Source organism: Phaethon lepturus, unplaced genomic scaffold, assembly GCF_000687285.1.
Source record: "Phaethon lepturus isolate BGI_N335 unplaced genomic scaffold, ASM68728v1 scaffold40493, whole genome shotgun sequence".
In the NCBI taxonomy this organism is placed as follows: domain Eukaryota; kingdom Metazoa; phylum Chordata; class Aves; order Phaethontiformes; family Phaethontidae; genus Phaethon; species Phaethon lepturus.
This window is the reverse complement of record NW_010531892.1, coordinates 1-17438: the sequence shown is the minus strand read 5'-3', so window position 1 is coordinate 17438 and position 17438 is coordinate 1. Positions and strand designations below refer to the sequence as shown.

General features: G+C 37.9%; 1 protein-coding gene across 1 annotated transcript; it reads right to left on the bottom strand.

Annotated features, from left to right (window-relative positions):
- Positions 1–4866: 4866 nt before the first annotated feature.
- Positions 4867–17435, bottom strand: VCPIP1 (valosin containing protein (p97)/p47 complex interacting protein 1; the record flags this gene model as incomplete). The annotated part of the gene is made up of 3 exons (XM_010284702.1): positions 4867–6373; positions 9391–9477; positions 14966–17435. Coding segments are annotated over 3 exons (3429 nt in total), but the record flags the coding sequence as incomplete, so codon positions are not given.
- Positions 17436–17438: the final 3 nt, after the last annotated feature.

Below are 17438 nucleotides of genomic sequence, written 5' to 3'. Positions count from 1 at the left end.
CAAACGAGTTTCTATGGGCGCGCCCCCCCCCCCCCCCCCCCCCCAAACCCAACACTCCAATCTAAAATAAAAAAAAGACAGGTATTAAGGCTGTACAATTAATAGCAGAAGAAAAATGAAAACACTTCGAAAGCACTCTTAACCTGGTGGCTTCATACATTCAGTACTGGTTTTGGCTCAGATTATAAACACTGCATTAATAAAGATGAGTAAATTTCTAGCTTAGCATTAAGCATTTAAGCCTTTGAAATACAAATCTTCCAAAGGATAATTTTCAGTTCTTCATGATATGACACGTAATCAAAATTAACTCTGTATATTTACACCCATCATTTTAAAGAATGCTTTAAAGCTAGCACACTTTGAATTAAAGCCTTTCAATAAATACAGGAAGAACTAATACAGTTTTGCAGACGGGTTTTATGACTTCTTTTTAGCCTCAAAAGTTATGATTACAGCCAATTTTTGAAACAAAGTACCACGTGTAGCTGGTGGAAAAAGCACAGAGATGATTTAAGTAGATGTCAATATGTTCATCTTTTGAGTATTGCCAAATTTTCAAAGCCTAGTTCTTCCAAATTATACTATTCATACTTGCATATTACATGCATGCATTGTAGTCCTGCTTTGAAATACATTTTGACTAATGTTTAAAACCCTGGTCAGCTTTTTTCTACCCCTTCTTCTTGGAGACAACCTTGAAAAAAATTTCAGATCTCATATTTTGGTCTCAAATATTTTTTATAAATCTGTTTAAAAACAGGTTTTTATAAACCTGTTTTAAAAATCTTTCAAGTTCAAAGGTTCTATGTGTTGAATGAAATATTCAGAACAGGTATGAGATCAAAAAAACCCTTTTCCATAAAGAGTTTTTCTTTTAAAAAAGTTCATTTTAAATAGAAACATAACTAAAGCAAAATGGATGATATAAGAGTTTACTTTTCCAAGATTTGTACCAGTTTTTCAACTTCTGTACTAGTATTCATGTATGCAAGTACAATGCAATTTATATGTAGAACGCAGAAGTTAATATATTTACACCTCATTAATTTTGTAGCCAAATCAGCGTTAATTACAGGCTAATGTGTGAAAGGCTAGATTAAAGTTGCACCTTATAAAACCAAAGCAGATGTTTTAACTTACAGTTTTAATATAGCAATCAAAGAAAATTCCAAATACTGTACAGTGAAGTGTAGTATAGTACACTATATACTGTTATAATACACTATTGTTACATTACAGATAAAAAAATCAAATATAATTAGTACAGCAATCACAAATAAAACAAACCAAACTGCGCTGGGTAACAGCCAGTACTGTGAAGATGGTATAATTTCTATGCTAATTATTTTTAATTCAACATGTAAAGCACTTACTGTTTAAAAAGATTTGTTTTCTAAATATATACACTATTTTAATTCTTATTTATACATTTTAAATAGCATTCCCTCCTAAAAGTGCACTCTCTCATTTCTTGGCAATAATCCTCATTAAATGCAAAATAATTCTGAAAATACCACTCTTGTTTCAACCTTTTATTGCTCAACCGCAGGCATATGGGCTCAGAGGGAATCCTGCATTCTAAAGATCTTAAGCAACTTCTTCAATTTTAAGAAGCTAAACTGATAACCATAAGCGAAACAAAGAAATCACTTACTGTTGTGTTGGGTTTTTTTTAACATAAGGATCAACTTCATATTATTATTATTTTACAAAAGCATGTAGATTCTGCTATTTGAAAATGGGAGCCAAACAAATGTAGAGGCAACAGTGGCATCTTCTTATATTGTTCATTTTTCATATATTTCAGATTGAGCATATCACTCTCCCAATTCTAAGCATACTATGAATTTTATTACCTGGCATTTTCAACGCATTGAAAAAGCAGCAAGCAACTCTGCTAACCTTGTGACAGCGACAATAGATTCTACTTTTTGAAAGATTGTAAATTAAGCACTTTGGTCTTGAAAGTATGCTTGTTGTACAGGGTTGTCAGCATACAGTCTTGTGGCACTGTGCCTCTGTGACACTGCTACAGCATTCTGTCGGAGGCAATGTCTATTTTGTATCTATCAGAAGACGAGTAAACTATATGGGATTCACAAACCCAACAATATACATTGCTGTTTTGTGACTATAACAATGAAGACATCCCAAATATATTATTTCATTTGAAAAGCTGCTATTTATTTTCCCTCACTGAAATGCAAACAATTCAGAGAAACAGCAGTATCAAAAAGTCAACCTTACTAGGCAGCCGGCCATTTGAAGCAGTAAAAGTCTTGCATGTGCCTGGAAAACCAATCTGTTCTCCTGAGCTTTCCCACATGCTCATCAGCCATCTAGTTCATTCTTTTTTTCTTTTTGTACTGGGCCTGTATTTTCAGTAATCACCTCTCATCATGTTATACATACTAAGCCATAGTAAAGTTTAGGATTTTCAAGTAATTGAAGTCCTCTTTGCCATGAGACACTGTGTAGAAGGTGGTTGGCCCTTAGACAAGAAAGTAATCAAGGCAGGTACTCAAAAAGAATTTAGAACCACAGCCTCAGTCCAGAGGCAATTCAGTAGCAAGAAGTTGGGGGTTTGTTGAGAAAAGGACACTCTTCACTCCATGGCTTCATATCCACAATGAGTCAATGTCTTCCCTGCCCTTGTAGCCCACCACCACTTTCCTGACTCTAAGAAGGAAATCTAATGAGCACATGGGTGCTGCTAAGACAGGCACACAGATTTGCCTCAACTTAATTTGCATCCACAGCTAGCAATCAAATGAAACATCCGTTCAAACTTACACTTCAGTGTTCTTTATTTCGCTTCTCCTGTACAGTTACACATCTCACTGGTACGTAGAAGTTTAGCATCACTTGGGAGTATCAAAAGCTGTCTTTCTCAAAACCACTGATATTTAAATGCATGAGAAAGCTATGTGAAATAAGAACACTGCAAATAAGTATGCACTATCTTGCTTTACATCAGGGGAATTCACATCAGTGGAATTCACATCAGCAGATCTTGATTTTGACACCATTTTACCATTCCTTTTTAAGAACTGGAGAGTTCTGATCTACATGACTTGAGTGGACCCAAGGTCACATTACGGGTGAGTCAAACAGAGCTATTATCTGTGTCTGCTTCTATTTAGATAAGAAGAAAAATGTCAAATTAGAAATGGGAAGTGTGTCAAAATTAAACCAACCCTTCCTCTTTACGCAGTAAAAGGCACACAAACTTCTGTAGTCTTACCAGAAAGGCATGAAAGCAGCAAGCATCTTCCCATGAAATAAGGATGATGTGCAACAAATATTTCATTTTATTTCAACCTTAAAATGCTCTCATATACACTGCTCCTATTTTTTTTTCAGCTGAGGAAGACTTCTTTTTCTAAAGAAAAGGTTAAAAGTGTCTAAGTGATAGTTACCTTGTCTAAAATGCAAGAGATCCAGGCGATTCCTCCCCCTCAGCCTCTCCTGACTTAAACTCCTTCCCAGGAACATGCCACTGCTATGTTTTTCTAAACCTCGCACTGTGACAAAGCACAAGCCTCTACTCAACATTTTCTATACAGAAATAGCCTTCAGACAGCTAGACTGATTCATGGGAGACTAAATGTTTTCAGAAGTCACGGCAGGCTTCCAGCTGCTGCATGTGCATCCTGTTTCTCATTGAATAAGCCCTGCCAGTTAATCAGTGCATCAGCAAGGTCAGTTCTGGTGAGCCAAATTACTTCATACATTCCAAGCTTCCAAATCGCTAATTTACAGGTTAGCAACTTGAGATCTTAAATTTTTTCATTTATTTGTGAAAAGGTGACTCTTATTTTTTTACCTTAAGTAGTGTACTATATCATAAAATATTTATTCCCTCTACATAAAAAGTTAACCAACATTTTAATTTACCTTGACAAAACAGGGGCTATTCTTTAGGTGACTTGCTTCAGTTAATTTTTACATACAAAAATAAATCCCCCCTCATGGGACATTTTATCATACTAATGCTCAGAACTGTTTAAGTGATTAGAAATGTAAAAAGTGAGGAGACTTTTTTTGAATTCAAACATATACAATACAAACAACATTTGTGACCTGGTAAAAACCCACATGTGCACAAACACAGACTTCAATATTATAATGCTCTTAATTCCTTTGAAGCTGTATTAACATCTTTCATCCATTCAATGTTATTTTACCATTAGAGGAAGCAACAACAGTGCACTTAAATAGGACTACGAAGATAGGAAGCAAAATGCAGTATCAGATACACATTCCATCCTTAGGGAGCAAGCACAACGGCTGCTTCTTAAGAACTAGCACTGCAGGTCTGATGAACACGCTACTTAAGTGGATACCAGCTATATTATGTGATGCAGGGAAATCCGCACCATAAACTGAAGTGAGGCTAACAGACGTGGGCAGTCTTTATAGACACTGAAACAGCATGTATTCCTTGTTTCCATGGAGTAAACAGTGAGCTTCCAAAAGCTCAATTATTACGGAACACTTTAGGATAACGTATGTTAAGAGAGTCATTTCCTTCCAATAAATTGTTAATTTGCTCTGAAGAGAACAGCTGTTATTTCATTTTTGCCATTACTAACCAAAGCCAGTAATCAAAGTCTTTTAAAAGAAATGGATTTGCCATTGAACATTTGTTGTTTCTTACAATTGCCAACTTCTTCTCTCCTGTAGTTGTATTAAAAGTTGCACAACATCTGGCCAGCTTGGTGTTTGGGAGGAAATAAAAACATGCTATCGCTTACTAGCAGAGCACCAAAATGGTTGTGTTGGCTCAGACAGCCATGCATAACCACACCACATTCACTTTATCTTCATCATACACTAAGTAGCCTTTTTTCTAACTTGCTTTAAACAGACAATATGCAGAAATCGAGAATTGACTAAAGTGACACTTATTCCAAGATTTGACAAGCATATACAGCTGTATGAATGAAAAAGTTTTTAAATTGGATGAAGTGCCAGCATAGTGTAATTAAAGTACTGTATATGCTGCATTATCAAATTTAGCAGAAGTTTAGTTTCAGTTGGTTTTGAAATTAATGTGTAACTCATGTTTATAGTGTATTTTTGAGTGGAATTAAGTATGTGGGACAGGATTAACTTTGTCACATTTCTAGTTTTGCCTGTTCTATCCTTTCCAGTAACCTTAAACTAGCATGGTAAAAACCTTGCATGGGCTTAAGTTTTAAGACTTTTAAGGAATTAAAAATTACAAAGAATTTTCAAGAACCCACATTTACAGCAGATATTCATCTCAGTGCATTTCCTAATAACTAATTTACAGGTAACAGAGCCAGCCTGGGCAGCAGTATGGTAATATTGAAAGCTATTGCCAATCACACATTTGTTTATCATGCACTGAATAAGATGATATAATCTTTGACATACATACAAGATTTAATAACTAATCACTTTGTGTGGCCCAGCCAATAAACATTACATTTGAACAGTAATTTCTTCTACCCTTATTAGATTTTAACCTATCAAGAATGATCCATTGGCTCAGTTGCATTAGCAATTCCTGCATCTTGACTATCCATCTCCTCAAGCTCCTCAACAGAATTTCCCTTTTGTGCTTTAGACCTTGCAGGGAATGTTGTTCCCACAGAATTCACCATGTTACCATCAGTTGATTCAGCATTCAAGTGTTCAGTACCACCTGGTGCAGAAAACGATTCGGGTAAGCCAACCTGAGAGCTCCCAGTTTTAGCAGTTGAACTCACTGCCTCTACTTTTCTTTGAGATAGATCAACTGATGCTGACTGCTCTGTATTCTGATCCCGCAAATGTCTATCCATTGAAGCCTGAATAGAAGAGACCATTTCCTGCAACTTTTTTCTCTGTGCCTCAATCAAAGTGGGGTCAAGCTGCCTGCTGTCTCTCATTGTCACAACTCCCGGAGCAATTCGGATAAGCTCACTATTACCAGAAGCAGCTGTGAATACAGAAGGCTCAAGTTTAGCAGAAGGACTGAAGTCTGTTTCTGTGCTATGCTTTCTTAAAAGTGGTGTTTCCCTGGCTCTTTGATCATGTTGTTGACTACTAGATGCAGTTCCTAGGGAATGGCCCTTTCCCTGAAATGCAGTTATGTTATGTAGTTGTTCAGATTTCTTTTTCACTACTCCACCACTACCCAGCTTCAGCATTCCGTGCGACGGACTTGCTTCTCTGCTTCTTGAAGTAGCTTCTGCTCGCACTTGACTTAAGGCCTCTTTAACCAACTCTTCAACATCAGGACCAATAGGAAAGTGTCCAGCAGCATCCACACAGAGCTCTAACCTGTCTTCTGCTGCATTGTACACAAAATTTTTACCAGGCAGATGTGGAAAAGTACAGTGCTTGCCATCAGCCAAACCTATAAAGATAGAAAAAGTTATTCAAAGTGCTGAAATATTTTAAGGCATGCTCTGAATACACAGTAATTATTGTATTTAAACTTATTGCATCATGTATGTAAAAACGAACACACTGAAACTTATTACTGTGGAAAATTTATTTTTTATTTCTTTATTAAAGAAAAACAATTTAGGCTTGTATGCCACATGACAGCACTCACAGTATATCCCTAAGATGTTGCTGCCTTCTACGGTGATTCTAATGAAGAGATGGGACTGTAGTATGACTAGATAAAATAACCACCTTGCCGGGACTTGCAGTTCTAATACAACAGAAGTTAAAGAAATAGTATACACTTGCAGTAACACAGAGCAAGCCAAACCCTATCACCACCACTACCACCCCAAAACCACACAAAAACAAACAAAACAAATCCAGATAACTGCCAAAGAGCACATTTCAAATCACCGACTATCTCGAGAAGTACTATTTAAGACCACTTCCATACTACTTAGAACTGTAGTAGGATTTCAGTGTGTAAAACTGCTATTTCAAATTTGCTATTTGTCATCTTCTGAGAGGACACGTTGCTAGATAAACAAAAGTGTTTCAAGCTATGTTTAGTAGTCCTGATGATTATAACTATTAACTTTTACAAAACAAACATGAGGCATAATATTTTTGATCTGCTGTTTGTTTCATTGCCCCACTTATAATTTGACAGATTTGCTAAAACTGAGAGTTCACTAGACAAATTTAAGTTCTGAAGCTGCTCTGTGTCAAAAATGGGCAACATTCGGTTTTCCAGTTTATCATCGTAAAATACAAAATAACTCTTTCAACTCTGTTCCATACAGGTTGTGGTAAAAGCAGTAAGGTATCGCTTTAGTGACAATGGCTTTCTGTGTGTTAAAAGCTATCTGCAGATGAAAAATTGGCTGCAACAACTCTCTTCGGTTCTATTAGCTATTAGTGCCAGAAATAGGTAAATTAATGGGACTTTTCTTCACATTCTCTTACAATTCTTGAACAAAACCACCAGAAATTAAGCAGAAGGGAAGAAACAAAACAAGCAAATCCTACTTCTATGTTATCAAATACAATGCAGTCAAAACAAGTACTCTGGGCATCAATGAAAAAGGTCACTCAAATAATTTGAAAATGTTATTAAACTGTTTTTATACCGATGAACCAACTGAGCAGTCTCACTCATCATCCACAGCTTCTGATTCACACACTTTTACAGCTGCAGACAATCTACAGATGAGATTTTATTTAGTGAACTTCATACACATAGCTCCTTTCTTTACATATCCATGGGAACCAATAACCAACCAGTCAAAACACACACAGAACAAAATTTAACCCCAAACACCTATCTGTCTAACTTAGCCTGAAGAACATATTTTAAACTACATAATTTACTAGCTCAACCTTCATTTGCAAGACAGCTGTAACAGCTTCTAAGATAGACCAAAATTGCCTCTGAAACTGCAATCCTGAAATTTCAACATGAGATCTCAAACAAGATATATACTAAATCAAATTTCAGTTAACAGTACCCACACTTGATAGAAAGATTTGTTCCAAATGTCTAGTATAATAGTTGCATTATTACATTAACTAAAATATGTGAGGAGCTTAAGTGAAAAAAAAAAATTAGATTGTTGCACACTGTAATTGTTTAATCTGGAAAGTTAGTACTTCATAAAATGTTAAAATCATACAAGTATGTTAATGCTGAAATGGTAATTCTACCTACCAAGGTACTGTAAAATAGCTGCACACACAGAAATGCCATAGTGTTCTAATACAGAACATCATTTCCCACAGCCTTCTTAAAAGTAATTTTTGCCAACTGACAGTGTAAGTCAGGCATTTTCTGTGAGTTTATGACCAGCTGGGTTAAAACCGCTTGGATTCATTTCCGGTTCTCAACTCTGGCTAGTCATTAATCAGCTCAAAATGCCCTTTCCACCAGGTACCGTTTAAACTAATTCACTTGCCACAAACAATACACCAGCCTTTACTGTACAAGCATAGTAAAAGAAAGAAAACTAAAAGGAAACAGATCTGCTGTAAGACAGTTGCATACTAACTCTATTACCCAGGCCAATAATTCCGCGACAGGTAGTGGGCCTTGAATATACCACATATTTTAATTACTGCAAACAGAACAGAAATTATGTGGTAAAATATAATCAAGATTAAGTTAAGGTTGATAAAACTTCCCAAGGGGGAACAAAAAAACCCAAAAAAAACCCCAAACAGTAAGAAAGCACCAAAGGAATCATTATCATAGATGGAACCACAGGAGCTAAACTATGAATGCAAAGACTTCAATAAGACAGTAAACTTTAAATGAGAGAAAATAACTGAATAGTACTTGCTTCTCTAAAGAAACAGATATTCTTTGTAGGTAGTATTTGTAAAGCCACCTACAAATCAAATATACTCTAACTACTTGCTTGGTTATTCTACACATAGTCCAAGATGCGGCATTTATGAACGCAAGAAGGGGATGGATAGCTTTGCTTTTGAACAACAATCTTACGAATATGAAAAACAAATTTAACCAATCATTTGAATTTAAAACATGCAGTACCCCTGTATAAAATACCTACTAAGAAACACACTAGAAAAACGAACTGCTTATGCAGTAAGTGTTTTAAAATAGAATAGGAATAGGTCCCATGATTTGCTGTTTGATCTTTCCAGGGTTGGGGCAGGGGGGTCACAGGGCAGGAAATCAGTTGACTTATCAGAGTTGTTTGTACAATTCAAGAAGTTTAAATGGAGATGTATGGTTGTAGAGAAAATTTCAGAAGAGATTTAAGGCAAATGAACTAGTCTTACTCGGATTCCTTAGTCTTAGGCTCTCTGAGGGAGCATAAGGAGTTCTAAAATATTATTAAAAGGAAAATGTACCATGATAATAAAATAACAATATATTTATGCTTACAAATGATTCAATACCAATTTACAATTGTAAAGATTTCAAAACAGAGAAAGCAAGGAATAAAAACAAAAAAATACCTGTGGTTTTCTTCATTATGCTGTAGAATACTCCACCCTGCTGAAACAATTGAGGAAGCCCCTTTGCATAAGACCAAACATCTTCTCCTGTAGAAATCAAATATAATCATTATAATTAAACAGTCATATTTTAACATTATAGAAAATGGCTGAAAATGTAACTCCTTGAATTAAAAGCTGAATCCTTACTCTCTGCTATGCAATTAAGAATTTGGATTTTCATTGCAAATTTACAGAACAGGAGCCAAGGACATTGAGAAACTTTCAAGAAAACATAACACTGTCTGCAGTCAAATATCCTACACGTTATAGCACAAAAATTACCAAATTTTATTTGATCCAAGCTACAGCTTCTGGTTCTTTGCCAGGCCCTATACCTAAGTCTTCATTCCCCTCCTACCCATGCTTTCAACACAAAACTAGAAAATTAGTAACACACTTCCAAAGTTCAAGCATATACCATTGCACATCAAAACCTCAATTCTATTCTATATCCCTACACCTTTTCAAAAATCAGATCTCAAATTTCATGGCTGCCATACAGCAAACTTTATACTGTAGCCGAGATACAAACATCCACACAGGCAGCTGTATAGAAGCTGTGTCTGTACCTTGCTTTTCTTGAGTTAGAAACAAAATACCAACTGTGAGGCCCAGCAGTCCTGTGTAATTGGCATTTACCAAAGATGCTAAAAATGGCGTTGAAATGTGACAACTTTAAATGCCGCTGAGAGGAAAAAAAAAAAAACTAGACTATGTAAGGAAATTAATAAGTACAGAAAAATGAGGCTACAATGACAGAATATCAGTGACCTAACAGCACCTGCTAACTCAGTTCAGAACTGCACTTTTACCTATACCTTTTTTCTCATTTTGCTAACCACTTACCTGCTTCAGAGAAGTAACGTGTGATGTAGCTGTAAAAGTAGTGCAAACAAAAAGTACTGATAAATTCCATCCTACTGATGCAGAAACAACTACTGCATGTATACATTTTCAGAAAAAAATGCTTTTTCCACTTCATATCAAACAGAGAACATACTGAGATACTTTAAATAGAAATTGCACCCTTCTTTAGGCATTAAAATCTCAATAACCATGTCTCAATTTTCTATTAAAATTGGAGAATGTGAATCATCAACTAAAGTGAACTGGATGCACTTACTAGTTGGAATAGCTGGAATGTGTGAGGCTGTAAAATATTACCCACCAATAATACTTTGCTTGCTGTTAAGAAGAAAAAGTAAAAAGTTATTTTTAATAGCTTCCACATACTGAATATAGGGCACATCTATAGAGTACATCTAAATCCCTTTCCTTTACTGCACATCCCACAGGGTAACTGTAGCTACTCTCGTATCCCACCTGCCTCAGGTGTGAAAATCTTTCACCCTTGTGACAGTGGCATTATGTACCATGTGATGCTTTGAAACCCTTCAAGCCACTCTCCCAACTTCTGTTTCCCTTCCCTGACAGGCACAGGACTCTCTACTCTCCCCTGCTCCTCCATCTCCCTACTGGAAGGATTCTGTCGCTCACCTCTCCACTTCAGGTGTTATTCAAGTCCCCATTCTCTCTAAAAAGGTAAAGTGCATCTTCTTAATGTTTTGTCTTTAAACATTTTAAAAGACGGAAGACTTCCATAGTTTGATTAATTTTAAATGCATTACCTTGAACCATATATGCTCTGGTTCACTGCATTCATTTGCACATCAAGCTCACAGATTCGGCCTTCACTTCCTAGCAAGGACACTTAAGCAACAAGCCAACTACACTTCTTTCTTATTTTCCATGATCTACTGAAGAAAGAGGTCTTGTCTTTTGACTTTATCCTGATAACTTCTGTCTACTGAGTTGCTAACAAATGTTAAGCTCCTCTCCAGCTCTCACTGACTCCACTAAAAAAAAATTAAAATTAAAAGGAGCATTCTCTTCTTCTCCCCACTATTGCCACAGCTTTTGCTCTTCTTCATACAGCTGCATGGAGGGAGGTCAATCACTACTGATAACACTAATGGTTTTGTTATTTCAGAAGGGGTTCACTCCTACCCTGCATCCTTATGCTCATTTACATTTTGAAATGCACATCCCTATACACAATGGCTCCAGAGCATCACTCTTCATTTTCCTCCAAGTCCTTCTGATGGTTTAAATACTGCCCTCAGGAATCAAAACAACCACTGCACTGATAAGTAACAGCATACAGTTGTCAGTCTGCTGAAGCATGGGGAGGCCACAGCCAACAGCCACACAGTGGCTGACTCCATACTAAGGACTCCTATACTCCTGCATCTAGCAATCCGTTCTTATTCGAAGGGCTCCCTTCCCTTCCACAAGACAGCCACCAGGCTTTTAGAAGCCCAGTTTTACACATTAGTGGCATTCTCCAAAGAAAGATTCCCTATTTGCTCTGGGCATGATTTTTCAAACCTTGCACAAGAGAAGCATCACTGTTTAGATAGCCTTTTATGCAACACTAACAAGGACTACATGCAGAAAAGTATGAAGAGCAGGGCTCACAAAACAAAAGCATCAGCCAGTGAAAGAAACACAAACTAACGATGCTGTTTTGATAGAGAACTCTGATTGGAACACCAAAAAAATGCACAGTTACAACTGGACTTTCCCAGATCAGAGAAACTAGTGTGTGTGATTCAACTAAATTACATTTGAGATTTGCACATTTTTGTTGCTAGCTGGGTTTTACTCTTTGTTTTGGTTTTGTTTACCATGGCAGTAAGATGTTTACAGGTCACAAGTTAATTTGGGTGATCATTTAGGTAGATTAAAAACTCCCTCAAGACACTGCATTCATCAAAGAGATTATGTTTTCCAAAATGTTCCCGCTCCAGTACATACTCCCTTAGACTAGACCTCAGCCCCACAACATTAAAGTATGGCAACAAATGAAGACTATCCTACCCACAAGCATGCCTCACAGTGTATGAGAAAGAGCAAAGAAAGAGCAGGTGCAGACTAACCTTCACCAGTGGAAGCCCAAGACCATCACTTCATACAGTAGAGAGGACACACAGAAGTGCAAAACAAATCAAAAGCTCAGTTGATAAACATAGGTTACAGGGAACTACAGCTGGCTTAAAAACAAGCTGTTTAACTCCAAGCAAATCCTGGTATCAATTAATACATTTAAATTTAAAACTGGCTATTTTGGTTTCTTGTGCATTGACGAATTCATCAACGCAAAACAAACCGATCAATACTTGGCTTGCATGTATCCAGGGTGCTTCTGCATGGGTGTAATTAAATCTGTTTAAAAATGTAATGTTTTAACCATGATAATGTAAAATTACAATTCGTTTAGTCATTTCCCTATCAAATTCTGTATTTTGAGCTGAACAGAAAAAAAAAAAGAGGAAAAAGCTTTACAAAAAAACATGCATAATATGTTAAGTGGTCCAGAAATTACAGCATCTAATTTCCCAGGACTTATTTTTAAATTATATACAGAAAAATTACAGAACATGGTCTAATATTTTAGTAAGTTAACTTGCTGAGGCCAGAAAAGAAAAATTCTAGTAACTGAAATACAAAAGAAGCATCAAGTCAGCCTATAGGAGACCTTGTATGAAAGAAAAGCTTTTAAGCATCCAGAATGAATAGTTATACATGTTTGAAGACACAATTTCATAGTGAGCTATTTCAACAGCATCTCCCCTCTACGCATTCTAATCTGACTGTATTAGATGAATGTTTTTAGCAGAACAAAGTTAAAGCAAGAGCATGCAGGCTAAGCTCTCAGAACTTTGCAGCACTGTTTTTTAGAGGTACAGAAATGTCACTGAGAAACACTGAGGCTTCTCGTCCCAAAAAGGCAGAATGTACCACCCTGAGGAACTGCCACCCCAACGCTTAAGAAAGTGCAAGGACTTAGGAAGTTCCTTAGAGTTTATTTCTCCATTTAAAAAAAAAAAAAAAAAATCAGAATTGTAAATAGTCAACTGTTTAGATTTTTTCCACAACTATCTTTAAAGGAAAATGAAGCCCTGATGAGAAAAATTATTATATAAAACCAGCATTTTATTCAGTAGCTGCATGAGCTGTTACAACTAGTTGGTTTATGATTTGCTGCCACTTTTACTTCTATTAGTAATGCAAAATGGATGCAGTCAGAGAAGGGTGAGGTAAATTCTATTCTAACCCGTGCTTCAAAAGCAGAATCTAACAGCAGTGAGAGTAAAACACAAAAATTGATTCTTGAATACAAGATCAGCTCACAGTTTATGGATAAGTACCTGTAAAAAAATTACACACCTTAATGCTGAAGTAACTGAGATACAAAAAACTTTGATATGCTTTAAAAGTAAGCCAGGAATTACACTTTCAGCAGTATTTCCTGAAAACAGGAAAGCACTCTTTTAAGCTTCATCTCAAAATTAAGACAGCTTTTAAACGTAACCTTTTCCTGCACTTTGGAACTGCGGTGTAAATATCAGTGTGACGAGGTGGCTAGTGATTCAGCACACTATCTTGCAAGAGACACGGGAGTAAACAATCAGGCTTAGAAATGAATCAAAGTTCTGCTTTATGAACTTCTGACATACCACTCTCCGATTATGTAATTGTTTCATTTCTAAAACATCACATGCTTTAGCCACACCAAATCCCTCCAGCAAAAGAGAAGGCTCCCACAAAAAAAAAAAAAACAAACCTGTAAACATTGCTATTCAACTGGTTCACAGAGCTAAATGTATGATAATTACTGTTCTACTTCCTGCCAGTAAGCAGCAAGAATTGTGAAACCTTATGAAGAAAGTACACAAATGAAGGTCCAAGTCTCCCGAGTCCAAATCTGAAACTAAAAACCACAGGCACCTGAGAAAAGTCCTTTCATCTTGAATTATTCAGATTTACATGACTTACAATTTATAAGCATAGCTTTGCAACACTATGTCCACCTTGGGGATTCAAATCTGTGTTTACATTCTTCCAGTTTCTCCTCCGCTTACATTCCAAAATAACACTTTTCACAGCTCTTTAAAAACACCAGATCTTCATTAAAAATTAGCAGATTAGCTAAAGAGACAATGTTGTGTTGATTTGCTTAAACCAGCACAACTCCCTGTGGGGAGAAATGCCAGGACTTCATCCTACTACAAAGGTGAGAATTTGGTCCTCAAACTTACAATGAGCAAACACTCAAGTGTCCCCTTCTCACCTCTGCTCTGAATTTATTTCCTGAAACCTGAGGGAGATGTAGGAAAAAAGAGAGCATGTAGCTCACACACATACACATCACATGTGCATGCCTAATGAGAGACAAGAAAAACAGAGACAGACCGCAGAGGAAATGCAACAACTTCTAAACAACGATTTTTAAACGAGAACTTTATAACGAAGAAAGAACAAGTATCTCGTATATGCATTTTAAAAAGTCACAACACTCAAGAAACCACTAACAGTGTGTTAAATGTTCTTCTAATAGAGGAATAAAGGAACTAATCTTCTCCATGGTTACAGAAAATAAAAAAAAAATATAGGTATGCAACTAAATTTGAAAAATGTTATCTTCTATTTAAAAATACAATTTTAAAGTATAACTTGAAGTCAGCCTTACCCATTAGTGTTGCTAGAAGACACAGGGAATACATCTCCTTATCGACTTGGTCTTGCAGTTCCTTTGATGAGATTTTACTAGTCACAGCAACGTCTTCATGCTTCACAGCATGGGCCGAGTGTGCTGAAGCAGACTGCCTGCCTTCCTCCTTACCTTTGAGGATTTCTATCGCAATTCTGTCACCATGCTGCAAAGGAACGGGATCGTTTTCCATGCCTTCTTTGGGAGGCAGAAGCTCTTTAGGAGGAAAGCCATAGCGAATACATTGCAAATATGGAGGAATATTAAATTCTCTTGCTATGCTTTCCTGTAGTTCCAAGAAGGTGGTAGTGCACTTTAGGGTAAGCATTGACTGCCTCCCATCATTTGTGGTTATTCGAATTTTCTTTTCTTTTGTAGATGTTGGAGAATACGGGGTCTTTGTTGGTGTGGCAGGTGCAGATGATGGCCCCTCACGAACAGCCCCAGGAGCAGCAGTCCTAGGTTGCCCTTTATGTTCTTGTTTCAATTTTTCACTTTTCCGTTTCTGCATTACAGAAGCCTGATCTGCAATGTTCTGCTGAATAGTTCTTTCAGCTTTGCTCATATTCAACTCCTCCTTGTGCAAAGTTTTTGTCTTCTGTCCAGTCAAAATAATTTTGGTTGGAAGCTGTGACTCTAGCTCTTGTCCCTGCTGTACATCATCAGCTCTTTGGGCGTGAGCACCATCAATATTTACAGGGGTATAATCATCAGGGTTCTTTTTGGCAGTTTGATGCAATATTGTGTTGACAACTTTCTGAACGAGAATCTCACTACCAAATTCACCAGGGAAGTGCTTGGTCACAAGTTTCATGGCGACATCATACACATTGCTGTTCAGAGATGTGTCACTTTCATACTGGAACCAATAGACTGTCTCTCTCACCACTCTTCCGCCCCACTCTAGAGTAATAGGAAAAGCTTCAGGGAGATTATCATACTCTTTACCTTCCCAGTAGTGCTTGAATCCACAGCCACATTTACCACCTGTAGACCTAGTATTAGTTCTGTCTCCATCCAAATATGAAACAGATCCATCTTCTCTAACACGACGCACTAAGTTACCATGACACCAGTTACAAGCAGTCAAACTACTCAGGCTATAATCTGGTACTAGCACATCCTTTGTGGGGTTGTAAGAACACACCAAACTGTTCAGGGGAAAACTGTAATTTTTGTCAGGCCTTAGCTGGCCATGGGTACTTTTTGCCAGGTTATAGAGTTTCCCCCCAGGAGCCAGCCACTCTGGAGGAACATGATGCTCAGAAAGGGCCCCACAGATGAGGCACCTGTGAAGGCGGTTGTCCATCACTGCTTTTTTGGCAGCTGCAGTGACTTCTTCAGGCTGGACTCCTATTACACCGGTCCTTCTGTAGAAATACTGATGTACATCAGCTACAAGACTGGGATGGATACCGTGTTTACTCATGAAAACCTCCTCCATTGCAGCAACAAGCCTCATCAAGTACTTATCTTGCAAACTTCTGTCTCCTCCAATAACACAACCACCGTCCTCCTCTAACTTGATGTACTTTTTGATGAGGTCTTGAGGAACCCCCCAGGCTTTAGGAAGTAGCTTCCTAGGCAGTTTAGGTAAAGCAGCACCTTTTATTCCAACTAGAGGAATATAATGGTTACGTCCTGAGCTACTCCATGCAATACAGATCGGCTTGTTCAACATCCCATCTTTTCCCATGCATTTTTCTAGGGGTACCAGACCAGGGAGGAACGTCGCTGAATAATCTCCAGAGCTTCGCATTCCACTTAATGAGTCTAACAGGATGATAGGCCGGTGAAGCACATTGGCCAGACCAAAGATGTGAATATTCCTAAGGCCCATTGGCACACCTTCTGGAGGAACAAACAAAGGGTCGCATTCGTTGATAATGTCCTCCCACTCTGCCGCATCAATAAAGTCATGGAAAAGCGCCTTGTAGTGACTCAGATTCTCCTCAAAATGCTTCTTTAGATTCTCTCTCAGAGCATGCCAGAAGAGCTCCCTGCCAACAAGTGCCCGTGAGACTGCGTGGACAAGGCAGTGGCCATCTCCATCCACATGGACAGGAATGAGGCACTCCTGACTGTTGTTGGCCTTCTTGATGTCTTCCAGAGTGTCATGCAAGTAGATGAGGCTGCCAGAGCGGTCCTTTCCATAACCGATGGTTTCAACATGCTCTGGCTCAATGAGGAAGGCGCGGTCACCCAAGAGGGAGCAGTCAAAGATATCTCCCTGGTTCATCTCTGTGAGGAGCTTGGCTTTGCCAGTTTGCTTATCCATACCATAGCGGGCCAGGATGGGGGCCAGGAGCTTGCAGTGGTAGTTGGAGAGGCCCATGACTTTGACGAGCTCGGTGTTCCTGCGGGGCGGGCCGGCACCGCTGACACCCAGCAGCGCGTTTCGCAGCAGGTTGTGCAGCACCAGGTCGGGGTCCGTCACCTCCTCCACGGCCAG